Genomic DNA, 24,125 nt, shown 5'->3' on the forward strand with positions numbered 1-24,125 from the left:
TGTGTCATGCAGCTGGCAATTGTTTCTTTGAGAGGAATATCCTTGAAATGGATGCACTAGCAATCAAAAGCTTAATGTCAGGGACATTAAGACATGAGACCCTAACTTTACAGGGGAGAAAACAAAGTCAAAGACCAGTACAAGGGAGTACGCGCTGTCAGAACCAGAGCTGAGAACCATCCTAGACCTTGTGATTCCACCAACAGTATTCCTTGCACAATTCCGTGACAGGCCTCAAGGCAGAGCTCTTCCAGAAGCAGGCCTGAGAACGCGAAGGGGCACAGATTCTGGAACTAGACTGCTATAGTTAGGACGGCAAACTTGCACATTTTATAAGCTACGTGACTCTGAACAAGAGCCTCAACTTCTCTAAGCCTCAGTAATCTCACCAGTTAAAATAATAATGGTAAAGTTTAAGTAGATAAACCAATGTGATCAACCTTGTTAAACAAGGAGGCCATTAGAGCAGAGTGGCTCTAATGCCTGGACAGCCTACATAAGCAAACTGCAACCAACACCAGAATCAATGCACTCCAATCTCAGAAAATTAAACTTAAGAGCAACTAACCACAAACAGCCAACGAGGCTCTTCCAAAGAAGGCAGCTGCCTAAACTATAGCCAATCACATAACTTCCTTGCTTTGCATCCACATCTACACAAAAACCTTTCCCCTAGCTCCTGCTAACAGTGCTCCTTTTTTCGGTTTGTGTTGCCCAATTCAAATCAGTGTTTGCTTCAACTCCTCAAACTTTTAATGTATCTCAGTTTACCTTTAAACACACGTCAAGCACATAACATACTGTCTGGACATAGAAAATGCAGGAAAAAAAGGCAAAATAATTTTTATGCTATTAATTAGCATCTCATTAAAGAACTGAATTTAAGTAATAATGCTAATTATATGGAAATTAAAATCTACTACATAAGTATATATGTGTGCAAGTATATGTATCCATATACATAAATACTATATTTTATATAAATATACATATATATTTATTGCATATCTACAATAAACTCAATTGTTTAGTTTCCCCAGTGTTATACAGATTTATTTCCATTTTTCTTACTAGAATAACCTAATGTTTACCCAGAGGAAGTTAACTGTTTTCTCCTATACATAAGTGAAATTAAATTGCTCACAGCAACTTTGACAAAATATTCTATCAAGGTTTATAGCCAGTGGAGTTCTTGCAATAAGACCCAACAATGATCTTAACAATGTTATATCAAGAAGCGTACTGGTATCATCACATTTCCTCATAATACTTTTGTTACCTTCGTAATGTCTTTGTTATCCTTGGAACCAGTTCAAGAGAAACTAACAATATAACCGGCATGGAAAAATAGTTTAAACGACAAAAATTAAAAAGTCAAAAAAAAAAAAAGTAAGTCATATTGGATGTCATACCATGACTGACTGCCTCTTTATTGTTGAAGGATGCAGCGTTTTGAGAACCAAGTGACAAAACGAGAATGAAATTAATTCTCAATTTCTAAACCCAGTTTATGGGGACTGAGAAAAGCAAACTTGGTTTACTGATCTGTAATATTATCAGAGGAATTAAGTACTAAGGAACTTTGCCCATCCCACAGTTTGACCTACTCATCTATTCTTGCCTATGTTCACACCGAATACATATGAATATGTATTGTATTCACTGAATAAAGACGAGTACATATTTGCCCACCCCCCCCACCGTCCAAGAAAATCCTCAAATCCAAGGTAACTTCCTTTCTTAAATGAAAAGAAAAGATATATCACTTCTCTTACAATCAGTCAATCATGGCAGCCAATTCCAATAGGGAACTATCTCATCAAAACTGACTCTCATTTCTACAAAATCCATAATCCTGATATCGATAACATATTCAAGCGAGTTCCTCTTTCTATAGCGCATAGAATGCTTAATATTGTCCGATCGCTCTCTGCTCAGACAGGTAAAGCACAAAACAACAATCCTAATGTTAGAAACTGAAGTGTTCTATTACAGCACTAAAACAAATACCCTCGGTGATACACTGACCAATACAAGACGTAAAGGCATTAGAACAGCCTGGACATATTTTCTTTTCTTTCAGTTGAGGGGACTGTAGAGTCAGAATGCAAGGAACCTAACTGTGGGGCTAACAATAAAGTTACTGAGTTTGTAACTGATTTTCAGGCTATGCATGATCCTAAAAGATCTTGGTGGCTTTAACATATACTGGTAATTTGCCTTTGGCACAAAGGGGTTTTTTAGCGACCTTTAGGTAATTTCCTTATAAAAGAAAAATCTGTTTCTGAATGCTTTGCTCATTATCACTCACTAGATATTTACATCCCAAGCTTGAATTTTAATTTTCCCAAATACCAATGTAAATTTTCCTAGAACAAAAGAGACTTTATAACATTAAGCCATTCTGTGGCTGCAGGAATGTCCGCTCTGCCGTGACTTTACTGCCTCAGTAAGTCATGCTAATTGCATAACAGGAGTACCTGCACTTGTCAGTTAATTTAAGATCACATTTTCTGCTTAAGGTTCCCCCCAACCTCTGACTTCCTCATCTACCTTCCCACACCAGACTCTTCTATATCCTCCGGCTGCTACCTCTACTTCTCTACACATCTTTTCCTAAAGATTGTTTTCACGACTCTCCACATCAAACAGAAAACTGATACCGGTGTAACCTGAAAGGTAAACTCACCTCAGCAAGAGGATCAAAAAGTCATGCCGGTGTCTCGCTAAATAGTCTCTTCATTAATTTCCTTCCTTGGCTTCTTCCGTTTAACACAAAAAAAACAAAAACAAACACACACAAAAAAAACGGTGGAGGGTAGTCATCGACCCAACTACCTGCCGTTTTCAACAGGTACACCTCCTAAAATGCATTTGCGCCACTTGTGCTACAATTTTCCTTTGAGGACAGAGAAAGTGAGGGACTGACTTTTCATCAGTGATCCTGGCCACTCATTATATAGAACATGCACCGGAAGGGTCAGTAACAGAAGGCGAAGTTTGGAAGGGCCATTTCTCCAGACACCAAGCGGGTCCGACCACGTGGCCCGCAGAGCCCTAGTGAGTCTGCGCACACGGCCCTTCTCCCCACCGTCCCCGCCCTCTTTGCCGTCCTGTACCAGGAGTCCCTGCGCAGGCGCAGGCGCAGGCGCAGGCACAAGAGGAAGGTGCAGCTGCTGCTGCTGCCGTTGGAGGCCCGCGTGGCCTGAAGAGCCTGCGGGCCTGCTGGGTCCTGGGCTCCTGGCAAGCTCAGTGATGCTCGCCCGGTGGAGTCTGGGGGCCTGGCCCTGAGGGCGCCGCCAGCTGAAATCTGCGTCTTGAGCTAGGCCTGGGTACTGGCAGGACGACCCGGACGGGGTGCTGGAGGAGCGCTGCTGGGCAGGGAGACCAGCCCCTGCGGGGATCCGCCTCTTAGCCTCGGCTTGGACCTGAGAGGGCAAAACTCGATCCTTAGGACCTTGACCAAGTAAAATGAGGGGTAATGATGTCGCTTTGCTTCCGCCATTTCTTCGGTGTTAAAAGCCCTCGGGGCATGGAGACAGGATTGGGTGTCCCCCACCTCCCCTATTCTGCCCCGCCCATCTTTGTGCAGATGGCCTCAGCCAGTCCGTTTCATCAAGTGTGAGTCCCAGGGTCACAGCCCAGGTCTGGCCCTGGAAGTGCAGAAACGAATCCCTCCACTTCCGGGAGCTCACCCTGCCTCGGGAGCCAGTCCTGATCATCCAAAGTGAGGTGACACGGTGATGTAGTTTAGGGGAGCAAGGAGAGGAGTATTAACGGACTGGTGGGGCAGAGGCTTCCCAAGGAAGGTTGTTTTGGAGCTGTTGGGGCTGAACCCCAGGGAGTGACAGGGATGAGGCTGAGAAGGTGGACAGAGAACATTTGATGAAGGGCTTTATCTGCCCTTCCAAAGAGTTTGAACTTCATTCTGAAGACAGTGAGGCGTTGCGTGCTAAAGATGGACAAGAGGTTTCTAGACATGAGCTCTCTGTGACTGTTCCAGAATTACTATGTAATAAGGCAAGTGTAGGGGATGAAGATAGGGCTGGGAATAAGGGCTAGGGGCTTGTTCTGCAGCTGGCTTTTGGGATTAGGGATGGGACCACCAGAAAATAAATACAAATAAATTATTTATTTTTTATTTTTTATTCATCTAATTTTACAAAAATGAGATGTTTAACTGGGTTGTAGGGTAACTGAATGTAGATAGAATGTCATTTGAAAAAGTGCTAACTATCCTTTATTCCAGCAATATGTTGTCGAATTTCTTAGTTTCTTCCTTCCAGCAGTTAAGCTAAAGAATTTTAAACACACACACACACAACCTGTTTTTTCTTGGTACTTTAATGAGTACTTCATTAAAGTTTTGGTGGTTTTGGTGGGGGCCTGATGGAGACGCTAAAGGTGCTGAATATTCTCCCCAAGTCACTCGTGGTGCTTCCACTATCAGCTTTGTGAAAAGAATTTTTTCTGAGTACGCCAAAGGGCTAATTATTTTTTATTATTTTCCTAGCAACCTAGATATGACTTCCTCACTACTTTATATATGAATTCTGAAATTCTATGCCTTTTATTTAAGCATGACAAAATGATCAATCTTGGTTGCTGTCTAGGCCTATACCCTTTCTTTGGTATTTCTCAGAGGTGGCATTTTAATATACAAAACTTACTATTTATACTTAGGTTATTAACATTGTTTTCTCTGCTGTCAGTAGCTCTTAAATTCTTGCCTAGCTTTTTTCTGTCTCTATACTTTAAGAGATTTAAGAGACACTCAGAAAACCGATATTTGAAACTAACGACTCATTAAAATAATCAAATCATGAGATTTTAAGGGTATAGGGAATGAGAGATCATTTACTCAAACACTCCTTTCTGAAAGGACCAAGACTCAAGGTTTAAGATCATACCTTAGATGATCACCGGGCTAAGTAGCATGATTCATGTTATTGACCTAAGTATGACATGTTAGAAGACGTAGGACGATGTAACATCAGATCCATAAAGGATACAATTATTAGCCAGGTTTTCTGAACACGAGGGAGAAATGCAGGAATAACAGGAAAAAACAATAACAAAAGAACAGGAGAAGCCTTTAGGATTGTAGAAGCAACTCTGGTAAGTTGTCTGATGGCAGAAAAAGTTCTTTCACACAGAAAGAAGAACTAGATAGCAAATGTGTGTGGGAAAAAAAAGAAAAAAATCATGAGCCCATGATGAATTTAAGTACAAGAACTTGGGTTTGAAATGCAAACATGGCATTATGAATTGCATTGAATCGATTACACATTGCAAATGAATTGTAAAAGCTTTACTGAAAATTCTCTAGCTCTGTTCCCTGGGTGTTCTTTATACCTTATCATCCAGAGCCACTGTTGCCCACTCAGGAAAAATAACTGTAATATACCTATACTTTTTAGTCATAGAGAGAGACCTTTCACTTATGGAGGCTGTTATTCAGAACAGGCAGATGCAAACTGATACCTTTACAAAGTAAGGCAGGGAAAGAAGAAAGCAATTGCTTCAGAGTTTGGGGAGGTGGTTGTGAAACAGTAGGGAAAGAATCAAACTGTCTTTTAAGCAAAGCGTGTATATGTGTTTTGTGTCGTTTTGTAGAAGTTTGCTAATAAAGATACCACCAAAGATTCGAAGCATAATCATCCAGAGGAAATGCTGGTAGTATGGCTGTATGTGTATGTTCAAAACTCTCTACAGCAGATGGTCTTGTTTTAGGGGTAAGTAAGACTTCGCTCTTGATTAAATTCAGGAACATGCACTATTTCAGTTGAGCGAGGATGGTTCTTCCATCTGAAGAGGGGCATATTTGGTTAAGATAAAAAAGTAAAAAATGGGCTTTTAAGATTTTTGGGGTTTTTTTTGTTTTGTTTTAGTTGACACACAATGTTACATCAGTTTCAGGTATAAAACGTAGTGACTCAACATGACTCTGTTATGCTATGTTCAACACAAGCATAGCTACCATCTGTCACCATACAATGCTATTACGATATAGACTATATTCCTTGTGCTGTACCTTTTATTCCTGTGACTTATTCATTCCAAAACTGGAAGCCTGTATCTCCCACTCCCCTTCACCCAAAAAATGTTTTTTAATGCTAATTGCCTTCTACAAAGTTTGACTTCTCTTCTGTCTCTTCATAAAGAAATACGTGCTTAGATATAAGCATACTGACTAAACCAATATACACAGGGTAATAAATAAATCCCAAAAGAAATCAAAGACATGGTATTTTTTTTAACTAAGAGAGAGATCCATTGCTGATCTCTTTCAATTACTGTATTGATGTCTATGCAGGAGGATGGTTACTAATTCATCTCTTAAGTTATAAACAGAGAGCTTAGCTAGCTCTTAATAAACACCAAGGAATTAGGAAGATCATGCCCTTTCATATCTGAAGGAGAAAGAACTTCTCCACTGGATGTGAACTTTTCCTTTGAACTTGGCTGCTGTGTAGATCACTTGTCTAAGTCTCCCACCTGACTGTTCAGCAGAGGTTATTAATCTCTTTGTAGTCGCAGACCCCTTTGTACATGGGAAGAAGGTTCTGAATCTTCTCCCCAGATTCATGTGTATATAATAATCTTTGGCCCTCATATTTTTGTGTTGGGGGAAGAGGACTGTGACCTCCTAGAATCCCATCTGTTGACTCTAGGTTAAGAACCATTTTTAAATAAGAAAACCCATCTTGTCCTTCACACACCAGCAACCTTGCTTTCTTGTAGAGTCCTTTTCAAGCTTTGGCTACTTGGATGTTTCATAGTATTATACAGGAAAACTGCCAAGGAGACACTTTTTCAAGCCCACTCTCTTAACAGTTGGAAAGCCATGTGGAATTAATGTTCTTCATACTGATGTGCTTCTACAAGAAGTATTCACTGGATGCCTGCTCTATGCCGGGCACCGTATTAGAGGCTGGTGACAACGGGGAGATAACTGAAGTCCGGGCCCTCAAGGATTTTGTGATTTTCTCCCAATCAAATCCAAAGAATCTCTGAAGACAATGCCATTCTTCCAAATTTGATGCAGAGGAAATCCTAAATTCTAAATCTGTAAAAAGTGCATAAGGTTGTTACCCAAAAGTGGTCTTTCTATAAAAGAAAAGTCTCTAAAGTGTATCTCTAATATTAGCCAATTGCATTTATGTGTTTTTAGACTACTTGCTTTACCAAGAGCTGGAACTATTAAAACACTAAGCAGTGTCCTATTAAAATTTATGTTAAAGTGAAAATAATGTGCCCTCTGAAATTTTTAAAGAGTAGTTAAAAATGTGATCCAATATATGAAATACCAGTCCACATATAAATTGAGGAATAAATTTACTGGCACCTATTTACTTGGATTATAATTATCTTCTTACAAATTAAAGTTGAGTAATAATTCTCCCCTACACAACCCCTCCCCTATCCAAAAGGAAGACCTCGTACAAGGAAGTCTACATTGGAAATCTTTGTATTTCTTGTTTTCTTTTTCTTTTATCCCTAGTTTTAGAGAGAGGGAGAGAGCATGGGGAGGGGAGGGGGCAGAGGGAGAGAGAGAGAATCTTAAGCAGGCACCACACTTAGCATAGTGCCTGACACAGGGCTCCATCCCACGACCCTGGGATCATGACCTGAGCTGAAATCAAGAGTCGGACACTCAACTGACTGGGCTACCCAGGTGCCCCTCTTTGTATTTCTGTGTTGGACCATGCCTCACCCCAGCATGCTGTGAACAACATACACAACAAGTATGCCTTGAAGGAAAAGATAAATAAAAGATGCAAAAAGTGACTCAACCTTAATAAATTACTAATGTACAAGCAAATATTGGCCACATGGCTTCCTGCATGCAAATCAATTGCAACCACAGTTTTCCTCAAATACCTTCAGTTTTCTCTTCTCCTGCCATTACTTGATAGGTAGGGAAGACAGCCAGTAGTAGAGTCAGACTGTCAACTTTTTTATGAGAGAATTGACCAGAATTATCATTGAACATTCTGCTGCTCCAAGTATGGCTTACTCCTATTTGGTAAACCTCAGTACTTTCTAGTTAGGGCTGTCTTTTGAAGCTAACCAATCCAGAAAATACATGGTAAGTGCATTGCTATTTTACTTTTATCTTTCATAAAAACCTTGAACGTGTCTTCTAGTTAACATTTACTGGAATTATGTTGTAAATTGCATGGTTTCAGTACTAATACCATTCTCTTCTCACAGGCTGTCCAGATTATGATTGGCATATTTCATGTTTTCATGTGGTACTTCCTACTGATTTTGTATATGGGACAAATTAGAGGAGTCTTTGGCGCATACGAACCTATAACTTACAAAGCAGGATGTCCTTTATGGGGAGTCATCGTGAGTAGAATATATTTATATGATTTCATCATGCCATAAATACTATTCGTGCTACTAGTGGAAGATAGGGAACAATTTCTAAACAGAGTTTTCAGAATTATGTAAGTAAATCCCATGTTGGTAACTTATTCAAAATCAAATTCCTTTTTTCAACAGATATTTTTTGAGCCCCTTTAATTTACCAGTGCTATTTGAAGAGATGTGGATACAGGAGGGAATAGACTGTGACAACCACAGGTTGGATTATCCTTAGATATGTGAAAGACAAAGAATCTGAATTATAATATCCATTATCCTGGTTAGTTTTCATATTTAGGGTCCTTCACACAATGAGTCTACACTCACATTTTCTAATGTGTGTATTCTGTGGTTTCTAGACAGCCGTAAAGTAATAAAAATTTTGGAGAATACAGCATCCTCAAAGCCAAGTAAACAATTAAGGAAAGATAAACTATATTGAAATCTGTTATTTTGCCAAATAGGGCTGAGAATTGACCATTGGATTTAGCAATATGGAATCCAGCAATAAACTTGACATGTAGGTTCAGTTGAATGATGGGGCAAAAACCTGACTGGAGTTGGTTTAAGAAATAACGGGAGGAGAACTAGAGACAGCAGATACAACTCCTTTAAGGAGTTCAGTGTAATGTAGTGTATGTAGAGAAATGAGGTAGTAGCTGGGGAACTTTGGGTCAAGAGAGGGTTTGCTTATTTGCTTCAGTAAGTTGGAAGTATCATGTCTTTTATCGAGGGGACTGAACCAGAAGAGAGAAAATGGATATGAAATAAATGGAAGCAGGTTGGGATTTTTAGAATCATGTACTGGTGTAGGCAAGAGATGATGAATTTTAATACATAAAATAGCTAGGTCCATGGGCAGTTCATCTCTAGCAGTGGTTCTCAATGAGAGCTGGTTTTGCCCCGCAGAGAATATTTGGTGATGTCTGGAGACATTTTTGGTTTTCACACCTGGGGTGAACTTCTAGCAGGCAGAAGACAAGGATATGACTAAATACCTCACAAACATATAGGATGGCTCCCACAACAAAGAACTGTCCATCTATAATGTAAACAGAGCCAAGGTGGGTAATGGGATGGAAAGGTAGAGGAACAGAAAGGACAAATTTTGATTTGCAAGTAGATGGGACATTGGGAGCTTATGGAACTTTTCTTCCAATGGCTTCAGATATCTCAGTGAATTAGGAAGTCAGATCATGAGCTGAGAATGAGAATGGGATAATGGACTGGTTGTTTGAAGAAAGGATATGAAATAGTCATCCAGAAAAAGAGAGTGCATGCATTGTGGAAAAGTAGTTTGCCTTTCGCTAAGCATTAAGAGCTCACTTAAGCTTTAGGAACATGATTTGTGTGTAGTGAGATGGGTCATGATGGTTGTGTGTCTTAGATCATGTTTGGCCACGTGGGTGCAGGCATTCAGTAGGAAGGAGAACTGCATTTAATCGGGATTTGGATTTAACCATGATCTGTGATCAAACAAGAACTGTGAAAAGGAGTTAAAAGTGTATGTAAGTGAATGTAGTGTTGACCATGGAGTTTAAACTGGCAAAGGAGAGAATATAACAGAGAGGTGAGGGTCTCGATTATAAATCCAATCCAAAGGACTGTTAGAGTTGTGATACTACAGGCATGAGGTATAGAGATAGAAGCTGGTGGTCCTAGTAGGATACTTTAAATTGAGATTTGAAATATGTTACACTTATTGGTAGAAACAAGCACAAGAGAATGAATATGGGAGTGAGTGACTGAGATAGGATGGGGTCGGAGGTCTGGAGAAGAGAAAGTCAAAGAACCACAAGCCCAGGGTGTTAGAAGGATAATTACCAAGATGTAAGAGGTGTGAGAGAGTGAGACAAGAATTAAAATCACCAAGAGGAGTGACCAAGTCATCAATAGATGACTTCAACCAGGACAGATAGTGGGTGGTAGAATCTGACAATATTTGACGAGAGAGAGAGTTGAAAGTAATAATGAGGAGCAAGGAGACCACTTATCTTATGCCTAGAACCAATGGTATCAGGGCTGTAAGAGAAAATGACCACCACTTGAGAGGGCTATAGAGAAAGTTGTGGCCTCTAGGAGATCCCCTGCCTTTATATGTTGGTTCACAGGTGTCAATGCATTGCTTTACAGAACAGTAGAATAGTGAATTTGCAGTCAAAATCCAGATAAATGATTCATGGCCCTCAGCGTTTAATCATACATGTTACAAAAATAGCATGTGTAGCTCCTAGAATAAATTATCTAAAACTTCAAAACTTCTCACTGAGGTCATAAACTTTGAAAGGTATTTTGTGAAGCACATGGTTTGGTAATTAGCTAGAGAGCACTCTAGTTTAAAATTCAACTTTAGGGGCGCCTGGGTGGCGCAGTCGGTTAAGCGTCTGACTTCAGCCAGGTCACGATCTCGCGGTCCGTGAGTTCGAGCCCCGCGTCAGGCTCTGGGCTGATGGCTCAGAGCCTGGAGCCTGTTTCCGATTCTGTGTCTCCCTCTCTCTCTGCCCCTCCCCCGTTCATGCTCTCTCTCTCTCTGTCCCAAAAATAAACAAACGTTAAAATTCAACTTTATATTAGTTCTTCCTTTCACTGTGTACTTCTTAGAAATCTCAGCTTACAGAATGTTACAGAATGAAGTGCTGAGTGTGCAGATTTAAGTTATCCTTAAAGATAATTAGGAGTTAGTAAGCTTCAAGGTTTGGCCTTCCTGTAAACGGGATAGCATGAATGCTGTGTTCCCACAAATTATTCTTTGACTTAGATCTTTGTGAAAATGCCTAAAACAGATAAGACAAAAGGAATATATCAAGGGAATTGTACAGCTCACCTTCAAACAATATGGCATAGCTTTGCACTTCTGGGAAATAGACAAAGTAACCTGGTATGAAATAATGGAAACTCTTAAAAAAAAAAGGCAAAAACATGAAATGTAGTTGTTACCTTAATAATGACTACAGTCTCAGGAGGTATGTTTTGTACAAACAATTTGGAATAGACTCATGAACCACTTTTTCCACATCTGGATATATGCACAGTAATTACAATCAGTGGCTTCAATTTATTAGGAAGGATAGCATTCGAAATAATAATCAAGTGAGTTCAGAAAGTCTGTGCAGATATAAGCAAACTTGGTCCCTGACTCGGGACTCTTGAAGTCATCTTTGGCATAACCCACAACCTGAATTCTGCCCACTGTTCCCCATAAGTTTCTGTGATTAGTGACCCTGCTATAACGTTTCAGTTCATGACTATATGATGGAAACTTGTCCTGACCCCTTCTACTGAAACCTCTTTATATTTTATAATTCTTGGTAGTCTAAAAATAATTGACTTAGAAGAGGAGTTGTTAAAAATATGTTTTAAGTTGATGAGCATCATCAATGAGTATTTATAAATATGTTTTTATATCCAGTTTATCATTGCAGGAGTCTCCATAATAAGAGTAGCAAAGCATCCAACTCCAGGCGTGGTAAGTGGAGATGCTTAGGGTATCCTAGAAATCACTTGTCACAAAACTAAAAGGTTTTAGTGAGTATCTAAACAATGAAGGAATCTGCCGTGCTTGTAAAATAAAGAATCAAGTGAAAATCTAGGAACACATAATTTAATGTAGACATTCTATAGTGGTCCGTATCATTATGCAAAGGTTTCTAAATTTAAAGATAGGGCGTTTTTGGTTTAGTAGTCTATCTTATTTTAACGTTGTATGAACTTTACTAGTAGAAAAAATTTAATAGGACCTAATAATGCCTTTATGTATAGACATAATACTACTGTAAAACTTTATTTTCCAAACTGTCTATCTAGTTTGGGGATAGTATTGGATCTTGTAATAAGATAGAGGATCTACCCAGAGGATCCATCTATGGTACAGGTAAGATATTGGAAAGAAAAAAACTCTCAGAATCTTAGAGCTCAAAGATACCTTAGAAATCAATGAGTCTGATCTCACAGTTTTACAGATAAAATCTTACATCCAAAGATACTGATGGATCTCCCTAGAGAATGAAAATCCTGGGTTAAAAATCATTGACTCTTATTTGACTTATTTCTACAAGCAGTCATTTTCCATCTTTTTTTTTCTTTTCCCTCTTTGCAGTGGAACTCCTTTTGTTCAAACCCTATCTTAATCTTTCTTTCATATGACCCGGAATATTGTAAAATACAACATTTTTAAGCCCAAATGGAAGATGGATGCTTATTGGTGTGATATTTCAGTGTTCCCTCCAGATTAACTGGGTATCATGTAAACCAGAAAAATACTTTACTGTAATGGCAAGCATACTAACACCTCTGAAACTTCAGAAACTAGATCAGCATTTTGACTAGATGATTTTTTTTCAGCAGTACAAACAACCAAAGTGTTTATTTTGAATATAACAAACTTACCATGTATCTTCTTTACAGATTACATTTGCTTTGATCATGAACATCTCATGCATAATTACTTCAGTTATTGCATCAGTTCTAACAATAATTGAGTTGTCTTCTTTTAATTCGGTGTCATATAGGAATTATGGACAAGCGGTAAGTGGCCAATTCCTTAGGAACATCTTAATTTAAAACAGTTCTCTTCCAAGGTTTTAAAGCCTTTGGAAGTAAAACAAAGCTTTTACTAGTCTTCAGGAAATTCTTTTATTTAAGTAATAAGGTCTTGATTGAAAGTTATTTTGGGTTTTTTTATGTTTATTTACTTTGAGAGAGAGAGAGTACATGTGCACCTGCATGAGCAAGGGAGGGACGGAATGGCAGGGGGGACAATATCAAGCAGGTTCCACACTGTCAGCGCAGAGCCCAACGCAGGGCTCAGTCTCATGAACCATGAGATCATGACCTGAGGCAAAATCAAGAATCGGGTAATTAACTGACCGAGCCACCAGGCGCCCCTTGATTGAAAATTTTAATTCAAAAATAATTCTGACATGATTTTTTGGTAAATATTACTGGAATGTTTGAATTCCTGGCATGCCTAATTAAAACAAAGCAAGTAAATAATGTGAAGGCTTCAGTGATAAGTGTATATGCATTAGGCGTAGGGTCACTGATGATTCTCTTAATGAAAGAAAAGTATAATCCTAGACCTTAAAACGATTCCCAAAATCAACAAAAGAATTCTGCTTACCAATGCTTATAGTTGGAATTGTTGACACCTAGTAATTTCTGGTTTAACACAGAGCTTTTCATGTGTAGCCTATTTTTGTGTCTCGCATCAATTTGCCTTGTGTCCTCAAATGCTAAATGTACATGAATCTGTCTTGCTTCCATTTAATCGAATAACCAATCGTATACCTTGTACTAGAGAAATAACTGCCTTTCTTTGTAAGATAGTAACATCTTCCATTAAATATGAGTATCTTCACTGATATCACAATCTGTTTCAATTGTGTTGGCTTTAAATTCAGAATCCCAGAATAGTAGTGCTGCAAAAGACTTCAGCAATACTTACAAATAAAAATCTTCCATTTCAAATGAGAACATACTAGAGTGGGGCTCCTCCTTACTTTCTTTTTCTTCAATTTTGTTTTCAATGTTTGTTTATTTTTGAAAGAGAGAGACCGAGCACAAGCAGAGGAGGGGCAGAGAGAGAGGGAGACACACAATCTGAAGCAGGCTCCAGGCTCTGAGCTGTCAGCACAGAGCCCAACACAGGGCTCCAACTCAAGGACCGTGAGATCTTAACCTGAGCCAAAGTCAGACGCTTAACTGACTGAGCCACCCAGATGGCCCTCCTCTTTATTTTAGAACAACAGAACAAAAAATAACAATTTGAAAGTTTTAGTCCAGGGGCGCCTGGGTGGCGCAGTCGGTTAAGCGTCCGACTTCAGCCAGGTCACGATCTCGCGGTCCGTGAGTTCGAGCCCCGCGTCGGGCTCTGGGCTGATGGCTCAGAGCCTGGAGCCTGCTTCCGATTCTGTGTCTCCCTCTCTCTCTGCCCCTCCCCCGTTCATGCTCTGTCTCTCTCTGTCCCAAAAATAAATAAACGTTGAAAAAAAAAAATTTAAAAAAAAAAAAAAAGAAAGTTTTAGTCCAAAAATAATTCTAATGAGAAGAGTCATTGTAGATGAGGGATGAACTTCCTACTCCCCCCATCGCGCTCTCTACCTGCACTGTATTATAAAGGGACCATCAGTGCTGACCTGAACTCAGTATTAATGATCAGTTTCAGTCTCCCAAATGCACACGTTTCAGTTTTGTTTGCTGTGATTAATTACATGAAATGAACTTATATATTAGACCCACAATCTTTTCCTGGAGGCATTATAGAATTCTACTCCTGCATTTACTAAGGCAGCCAACATTTTACAGTATTTCCCATATGCCAGCTTTTCTAACATAAGCAAGTTGCTTGGCTAACCCCACAAATTCATCAAGTTACCAGTGTTTCCAGGTAGGTTCAGCTATCCCAAAAAGTGCATGCCCCTGAAACATACTTCTCAGATAGGAAAATGGTTGCTAGTATAAATCCAGAACCAGACTGACTTTATTCAAACACTGTCTTTAATACTCGTTGTATGTAACCCTACGGACAAGTTTCCTAACTTCCCTGTTCCTTAGTTTTTTTATGTGTCAATGGAGCAAATGATAACATATACCTGTTAGTTAAACTGCTTTGTCTCCCAGACTCCAGGCCTGTAATTCCAAATATGCCTGTATATCTCATATGGATATATGCTTCTGGTGTCAAACAGAATTTCAACAGATATAAAATGGAAAATATTTGCCTCCTCAAAAGTACTGCACTGCAAGACTCCCTTATTTCAGCCTCCAGAGCTCAAAACCTTGATGTAATCCTGTACCCTTATCTCTCCACTGTCTTTCCAATTACCAAGTACTATTTATTATTTACTCTAATTTTTATTAATTAGGGCTCTCTTGGTTGTAAGTGCCAGGAAATACAATGCAAATTGACTTAAGCAAGAAAAGGGCACTCACTGATTTATGTGGGATTCAAAGGCTTAAATCACGTGTCAAGAACTCAGTCACTCTCTGCTGTTTGCCTGTTTGAACTTTTCTGGCAAAAAGCGGGGAGAATTTGAGAGTAACACTTCACATGTATAAATTAAGGAGCGTGGACAAAATGACTTTTTACAATCTTGGCAGCTAAGAGGTCACGAGAACTTCCCAGCTAAGATACTACAATTGTGTTTCTGCCAACAGAATTAGATCAGAATTCTGATAAGGTAACTTGCCATTTCAAACCCTCTATAATCTTTTCTTTATCCTCCTGTTAACATCATGCACTCCCTACACCCGAGTTAAATTCCCTTTATCGTTTTCTTAAAACACAAGTCACTCTTTTTTTTTTTTTTGCATTTATTTATTTTTTGAGAGACATAGAGAGAGCACAAGTTGGGAGGGGCAGAGGGAGAAGGAGACAGAATCCAAAGCAGGCTCCAGGCTCTGAGCTGTCAGCACATAGCCCGATGCAGGGCTTGAACTCACAAACCGTGAGATCATGACCTGAGCCGAAGTTGGATGCTTAACTGAGCCACCCAGACGCCCCAAAACACGGTCATTCTTGCATTCAATTTTTTGTTCATATTATCAAACCATAGGTCGTGTGATATGTATTTTCACTTTATTATCATTTCTATTTTATGTCTCCATTTCTTAATTATTTTGTCACACTTGTAATGTGTGCTATTACATTTTTTCCAGAACAAGATAGGTTACACTGAAACTAGTAAATGAAAATTTAAAGCTGCCTAGAATGTTGTATTCCCTCCTTCATTTTTCTCAGTCCTACTCTTATTTCCAATGTCTTACCTCTTTATGAAGCCTTCCTAGGTATGAATGGCTTAGGGTAAACCTCTGGTCCCCTAAAATTACCGAGCAAGTTTTTTATCCCTTTTGATATAGTTAACCTTATCATATGTTACCTTACATTATATGTCTTTTCTACTTGAATATAAACCTTAATAAAGCTAGAATTTTTGGTCATTTCATTCTTACCGTCTATTCCCTACCACCTAATAGTTTCTTGCATAAGAGATACCAAATAAACTGAATGAAAATGGAGAAGGAGGAAGAGAAAGAACTGAAGGAGAGAAAATTGTAATGTTATTCTTTCCACATCTGCATATCATTCTTGTCTTTCTACAGCCAGCACAAAAACTATATTTATTTTCAGGATTAAGACCAGTATCATTCATCCTGATATGTAGTTGAAAATATCTTTCTTTACAGAGAGGGAAGGAGGCAAACCATAAGAGACTCTTAAAAACTGAGAATAAACTGACGGTTGATGGGAAGTGGGAGGGAGGGGAGGGTGGGTGATGAGTATTGAGGAGGGCACCTGTTGGGATGAGCACTGGGTGTTGTATGGAAACCAATTTGACAATAAATTTTATATTTAAAAAAAAAAGAAAATATCTTTCTGACAACAACAGAAGGGATCTGCTTTATTATCCCAGCAAAATCATAATCACCTCATACTTCCAAGTGAGATGCTGGTGTTTGAGTGTTTACCCATCCTTCCACATCATGTTCCAGCAATTTCTATGTGAGATTTTTATCACCACACAGATACATTTAAGTAGGTCTGTAACTAACAATAGTTGTTTTAATACATGAAGATTGCTTGATAAAATCTTTTATTAGGCATCTTACCATTGGAGACAAGAATCAAATCTTATTGACTGAAGTGTTTGGATAGAGCCCCTTGTCATGAAGAGAATAACAAGAATGAAGAGTTCTAAGAAGCAAGACTAGAAGGCTGAATGACGAAGATCAAAAACGGAAGCTGTAGATGGTGAACTGGGGGAATTAAGGCTAGAAAAAAGTGGAGCCAAAGGCAAAGGAGTAGAAAATGACTAGGGAAGTCAGATGGTGAAAGCATCTTACTTATTTTTCCTGTTTTCTTTGACTGTCACGGTAGGAGCTCTTTCTGTGAATGTACTTGCACTTACTAAAGATAATAATGCAAGATTTCTCCCTATTTTCTGTTTTCAGAAACTTGGAAGGGAAGTTTCACGTATTTTACTGCTCTCTTACTCCTTTGAGATTTCTGTTGCGTTAACATACGCAATCTTTGGCTGTATTGGTTTGGTAAGTGTACGTGTAGTCTCCGGCAAGTCAAGAGATATTGATTTCTAGCACACATTCTATAAAGAGATGATACGATGTGTTAGAACTCATGAAAATTGAATATGTGACTATTTCTTTTTAACGTTTTTCCTTATTGTTTATAAAGTTACCAAAGTAATACCTGAAACTATCAAGTAAAATTAGAGTAAATTGTTGTCCTCATCATACCCACACATCCAAGTCCACACAAAAAAGACGCAAACACACACGCAGACCCACACATACAGTTTTCTTTTTTACTAACTGTGTGATCCTATTCATATTGCTTTCTCACATGCATTTTTTCTCAACTATCATAAACATCTTTCCATGATAAAATAAAACAATGCCTTTTAGTAGCATCATACTTTTCCTTAGTATCTATTTCAACATTTTTTTGGCTGCATATTTATCTTTTTTCCAGTTTTTTAAAAATTATAAGCAATGATCTTTGCATATAAAACTAGTATTTCTGTAGGTAGCTGATTTCTAGAAGTGTAGTGACAGGTTTGATAACATCCCAAAATGCTGTCAGAATCCACAGTACTACAGAAGTTTATGAGAATGATTATTTTGTCACAAGCTTAAAAAAGCTAAGTACCTACATTCATTCATTCTTTCATATTTATGGAGGGCTTACTCTTTACTAGGCATTGTAATAGGCACTAAGAATGCAATGATTAAGGGGCACTTGGGTGGCTCAGTCAGTTAAGCTGACTTTGGCTCAAGTGGCTTGTGAGTTTGAGCCCCACGTGGGGCTCTATGCTGACTGCTTGAAGCCTGGAGCCTGCTTTGGATTCTGTGTCCCTCTCTCTCTCTCTGCCCCTCCCCCACTCACACTCTGTCTCTCTCTCTCTCAAAAAATAAATAAACATTAAAAAAAAAAGAATGCAGGGGCGCCTGGGTGGTGCAGTCGGTTAGGCATCCAACTTCAGCCAGGTCACGATCTCGCAGTCCGTGAGTTCGAGCCCCGCGTCAGGCTCTGGGCTGATGGCTCGGAGCCTGGAGCCTGTTTTCGATTCTGTGTCTCCCTCTCTGTCTGCCCCTCCCCCGTTCATGCTCTGTCTCTCTCTGTCCCAAAAATAAATAAACGTTGAAAAAAAAAAGTTAAAAAAAAAAAAAAGAATGCAGTGATTAACAAGACAACATCCCTACCATCAGAAAGCTTTCCATTTCAGTGGAAGAGAAAGACAATTAACAAATAACATACACACACACACATATATACACCCACAAACATATGTACATATATGTATATATATACACACATATACATATCTTTATATACATATTATATTTATATTATATTAATTTATAGTACTATATATCTATATGTTAGATTAATACTATACTTTTATATATTACATATTTTATATATTATATATATTATAGTACTATATTTTTGAGTGTTTATATATATACTACATATATGTATGTATACATATATATATATATATAAATAATTTAAGGAAGTGGAAAACTTATGGAGTAAAAGGAAATGGAGTAAAAAGACAAAGCAAAGATTATTTTTACATAGGATAGTAAGAAAAGGCCTCCATGCAGGGACTAACTGAAGTACAGAAGTAACTGAGACTACATGGAAAAAAGAGTTTTCTAAACATAGGGGATGGGTGGGGCTTCCAGAATGGTTGAGTGAGGATATAGTAATGCTCCCTGAAAATAAATGCTAAAACTGGACAAACTGTCAATAAACAATCTTTTAAAGATTCTGGAAATTTACCAAAGCATACAAAGTATTGAGAAGCATTTACTGAAGAAAATTCACTAAATCTCACTAAGAATAGTTTAAACATTTTAGTTTGGGGCTGCTCCAATTCCTCCCAGCCTCCACTCCCAGGTTCCCTTTTGCAGAAGTTTACATAGGATTGGTTTTTATTTAGTTTTACTCTGTTAGAGTACAGAAAGTTTAATGACCAGGGGTGTTATTAAAACAGTAGTCATCTCAGTGGCCAAAAATCTAGGAAAGCCAATATAACACTCAACCTAACTGAGCTCATGATGTTTGTTCGGGTAGGAATTGACTGGCAACCAGCCAGAAACTTAACGGGGAGATCCTGAGAGCAAGAGAGCCAAAGTGGGCCTTGATAATATCCTACTTATCCTTGTTTCCTGGAACATAATAAATGTGCATGGGCTAGGCTATGCATGCATTAGGACACTGGAGAGGGTCCTAGTAAACTGCTCACCCCTGGCTGAATAAGACACCTTGCAAACACAAATTAAAAGCTGGGGCAGATTTACAAACAGCCTAAACTTTGAATACATCCCCTAAGCTACATTGATTCATTGACAAAGGCTGGAAATGTTACTGGCTCAAAATATGTATTACTTCGCTAGGGCTACCATAACAAACTATTACAAACTAGATGACTAAAACAACTAGAAGTTCATTTCTCACATTTCTGGAAGCTGGAATTCCAAAATCGAGGTGTTGGCAGGGTTTTGTTTCTTCGGAGGCCTCTCTCTTTGGCTTTAAATGTCTGTCTTCTCCCTAGGTCTTTACATGGTCTTCCCTCCTCTTATAAGGACATCAGTCATTTGGAGTAAAGCCCACCTTAATGACTTTATTATAACTTTATTACTACTTTAAAGACTCTGTCTTCAAATACAGTCACATTCTGGGGCACTAGGAGTTAGGACTTTAATATATAAACTTTAGGGAGACACAGTACAGCACATCACAAGGTGTTTAAGCACACCTCTGACCACTGATTGGCTGACCACGTATGCTGACCAAGGAAGAACCCCATTAAACCAGTCTTAAGATTAAAAACATAAATGAAAAAAGTAAGTAGATTGATATATCAGAGGCCATATACTGCAAGGGACACAGACTCCACAAAATTGATAGAGGCAAGTCACAAAGGGCAGCAATAACAACCACTCTTAGGGAATCAGAATCCAGAGTAGCTAAAATATATTATGTAAAATATTCACTTTTCAACAAAAAGAAAAAAAAATATGACATGCAAAAAACAGGAAATAGTGACACCCTTAAAAAAAAGCAGTCAATAGATACAGTCTTAGGGAGGAGGAGAATGACAAATGATGGGCTTCACAAAGAAATACTTTAAAGAACTAAAGAAAAACAGATTGACTAATATGTTAATTAACATATTAATATTAAAAATGATGACTCATCAAATAAGAGTCTTAATGTCTATTACCTTGATTGTGGTCATATGGTATCATGGTGTTTGTGTATGTCTAAATTCATCTAATTGCACCTAAATTCATATAATTGCATCAAGTATGTACAGTTCTTTATATAAAGCTATTAATTTTTAATAAACAATGATATAAATGAAAGAGATACTAATTTTTAAAAAGAACCAAATGGAAATTCTGGAGTTTAGAAATACGCTGTTACTGAAATGAAAAACTCACTAGAAGGACTGAAGAGCAGATCTCTGACAGAAGACAAAATCAGCAAACATGATAGAACAATATAGATCATCCAATCTGAAGAACAGGAAATAATAAGAAAATTTAATAGAGCCCCAGAGATCTATGGGACACCATCTAGTACACCAACATATGCATAATGAGAATCCCAGAAAGTGGAGGAACAGGAAAAAATCTTGAAGAAATAATGGCCAAAATTTTCCTAAATTTGATGAAAAGTATTATTCTATATATGTAAGAAGCTTAATAATATCCACTTAGAATAATCACAAAGAGATTCACTGCTAGACACCTGAGAACCAAACTTATTTTAAAAGGAGAGAAAATCTTAAAAGCAGCAAGAGAAAAATTGATTTCATATACAATAGAACCACTATAAGGTTAACAGCTGACTTCTCATCAGAAACAATGGATGCCTGGGGCGCTGGGGTGGCTCAGTCGGTTAAGCTTCTGACTTTTCAGCTCAGGTCATGATTTCACGGTTTGTGAGTTCAAGCCCCACATGGGACTCTGTGCTGACAGCTCAGAGCCTGGAGCCTGCTTCTGATTCTGTGTCTCCTCTCTCTGCCCCTCCCCCACTCACACTCCATCTCTCTCTCTCTCTCTCTCTCTCTCTCCCTCTCTCTGTCAAAAATAAACATTAAAATTTTTTTTTAAAAAATAGAAACAATGGAGGCCTGAAGGTAGTGAGATGGCATATTAAAGTGTTGGAGGAAAAAACAGTCAAGCATGAACTCTATATCCTTTAACTATCCATTCAGAAATGAAGGTGAAATAAAGACACACACAGATGAACAAAGAGAATGTGTGGCTAGGAGAACTGCCTTAGACACTATAGGAAATTCTTTGGTCTAAAAGAAGGTAATATCAGATGGAACTCAACACCTGAAGAAATAAAGAGCATCAGGTAAAGGTAATTACACAGATGACTATAAAAACAATATAAATATATCTTTTGTGCTTCTCTTAACTGATTTAAAAGACAATTGCGTAAATTGCATTGAACTCACCCAGACAATCGAAAATAATCTTTTTTTCAAGTCATGTGATTATCAACCTTAATTCCATCTGTCACAATGACTCAGCTCTAACTTGTAGCATTAAAGCAGCCATAGGCAATATATGAATGAATGGATATGGCTTTATTCCAATAAAACTTTCCAAAACAGGCAGTGGGCCAAATTTGGTCCATATGCCATAATTTTCCAATCCCTGTTCTATAGATACATATTTTCTCCTTTTTTTCTGAAATTTTAAGAAATAAGTTTACAAAATCAATAATTATAACACTGTATTGTTGACTATATGACATGTAGGTGTAATACGACAATAATAACACAAAGGAAGGTGGAAGGAATAGAGCTATACGAGAACAAAATTTCTGTATTTTACTGGAATTAAATTAGCATTCATCTGAAACACTGTGGTAAATTAAGATGCACATTGGAAGTCCTAGACTAATGAGTAAGAACACTGAAAAATTATAAGAAATTAATGTCAACAAAAAATTAAGATAATATATAGAAAGTATTAATAGGTAAGGGAGGAACATAAAAGACACAAGACCTATAGAAAAGAAATAGCAAGGTATTAGACATAAATCCAACCGTTTCAATAATAAGATTAAACTTAAAACTGCACTGAGATATTAATTTCCTAACAGAATGATTACATTTCAAAATACAATTCTAATTAATGATAATGACTATGGGTAAAAGAAATCTTTCACTCCTACGTAGAATATAAAATATTACAACGACTTTGAAAACTTTTGGGGCATTATTATGGAAAGTTAAGGTGTACATACCCTATCAGTAATTTTAGTTCTTAGTATGTACCCAACAGAAATGTGTGTGGCAATGTACTAAGGTATACTCTCAGGGAAATACCAATATTAATTCATAATAGTCCCAAGGTGGAAACAGTGTAAATGGGTGAGTGGTGAATATATTGAGGAATGTTACTCTAACAAAATTCGACATAGTAATTAAAATGAACTGTACCTACCCTTAACAACATGATGACTCTCATTTACACAATGTTAAGTATGGAAAGTGAGACTCAAAGAATGCATGCTTTATGATTCCATTCATATGATGTTTGAAACCAGGCAAAACTAAACCTGAACTGTAATGTTTACGGAGGGATGCAAGCTAGTAAAACTAGGAAGAAATGATTAATTACCTAAAAGTCAAAATGACAGTGACTTTGGGAAGGAAGAAATGGGTAGAAATTGGGAAATATCGTGAGGGGTGCTGGCATCTGTTCATGTTCAAGAAGAATATTTTGTTGTTGTTAAAGTCTGGAAGTCTGCCAAATCTACCAGTGTCTAGTAGGAATTAAGAGAGTGGGTTGAAGTAGAGATGGGACAGAAAGAGAACAAATGGAACTTTGACATTTTACTCTATAAACATCAGTACTGCTTATATATTTTTTTAAACTAAGTCTTTATTAGATGTGTGATATTAGGAAGCATGATATGATTTACATGAGGTTAATTTTTTTTTCAGAGTCGTCATAATGAAGATAGTCTCACAGCTGTCCCAGAGGAATTTGAGAGTACTTTTTAAGAACCTTAAAAATGTGAGATTTTTCCTGGTGCTCATACCTGCTGTGGGCCCTAATGATATCTCTGTATAACAAAGCTGCTACAAAGCCCACAGGTGTTGTGCAAAAGAAAATACAAAACAAGTTGGATTTTTTCTTCTCGGTATTCAAGAAATTTCTCTGCACATATTTTTGTAGGCTCCAAGTAGAAAGCTTTTCCCTATTTAAATACGTTATTATGAGGGAAAAATTATCTTCTAGTACTCTGAACCTGTCAACCCTGTCTTAACTCTGAAGCTGTCACCTCTCCCTAAGAGAGCTTTTGTAAGAGACCATAAAAAAGATCTGTGATTGTCTCTAGAGGGCAGGCTATAAAGACTTGGTGAGTGATACTACGTAATTCTCAGGAAAACTTTAAAATACAAGTAAAGAGTACATTTCAGTATGACTTCTTCTACCAGAACTAGCTTCTACTTGAACAAAGGATGAATCCAAAGTCATCCGACTCATAGTCCCTTCATTGTTCCTCTTTGACTGTCTCTCTCCTCATTAAAGTTCCTTCCTGCCCTGAAAGTCTCTGCTGTCTTTCTTCCCTTTCATTTCCCTTGCTTCTTATTTCTCATCATTGCTTCGATCATCTGTTCAATTGCTTTTCAAAGTGAACAGGATGCTTTTTCATAATCAGGAGAATCTCCCAAGAATCTGTTCTGAAT

The 24,125-nt window shown here is 37.9% G+C and overlaps 1 protein-coding gene across 5 annotated transcripts; it reads left to right on the forward strand.

The window, feature by feature from the left end:
- The first annotated feature begins 3,149 nt into the window (after positions 1 to 3,149).
- On the forward strand, positions 3,150 to 23,985 carry MS4A13 (membrane spanning 4-domains A13). 5 transcript variants are annotated; one of them, XR_007145057.1, is made up of 8 exons: positions 3,150 to 3,478; positions 5,617 to 5,735; positions 8,218 to 8,358; positions 11,786 to 11,842; positions 12,781 to 12,900; positions 17,326 to 17,421; positions 21,627 to 21,778; positions 23,376 to 23,985. XR_007145057.1 is itself a non-coding variant. In XM_047824294.1 (7 exons), the coding sequence occupies exons 2-7, from the start codon at positions 5,682 to 5,684 to the stop codon at positions 23,433 to 23,435; spliced, it is 528 nt and encodes a 175-aa protein (XP_047680250.1). In that variant the 5' UTR covers positions 3,150 to 3,478; positions 5,617 to 5,681; the 3' UTR covers positions 23,436 to 23,985. The 5 variants fall into 5 exon arrangements, 3 of the variants coding, with proteins under 3 accessions (XP_047680250.1, XP_047680251.1, XP_047680252.1); XR_007145058.1 differs by having other exon boundaries at positions 21,627 to 21,772; XM_047824294.1 differs by lacking the exon at positions 21,627 to 21,778.
- The last annotated feature ends 140 nt before the right edge of the window (positions 23,986 to 24,125 follow it).

This window comes from Prionailurus viverrinus, chromosome D1 (assembly GCF_022837055.1).
Source record: "Prionailurus viverrinus isolate Anna chromosome D1, UM_Priviv_1.0, whole genome shotgun sequence".
Lineage (NCBI taxonomy): Eukaryota > Metazoa > Chordata > Mammalia > Carnivora > Felidae > Prionailurus > Prionailurus viverrinus.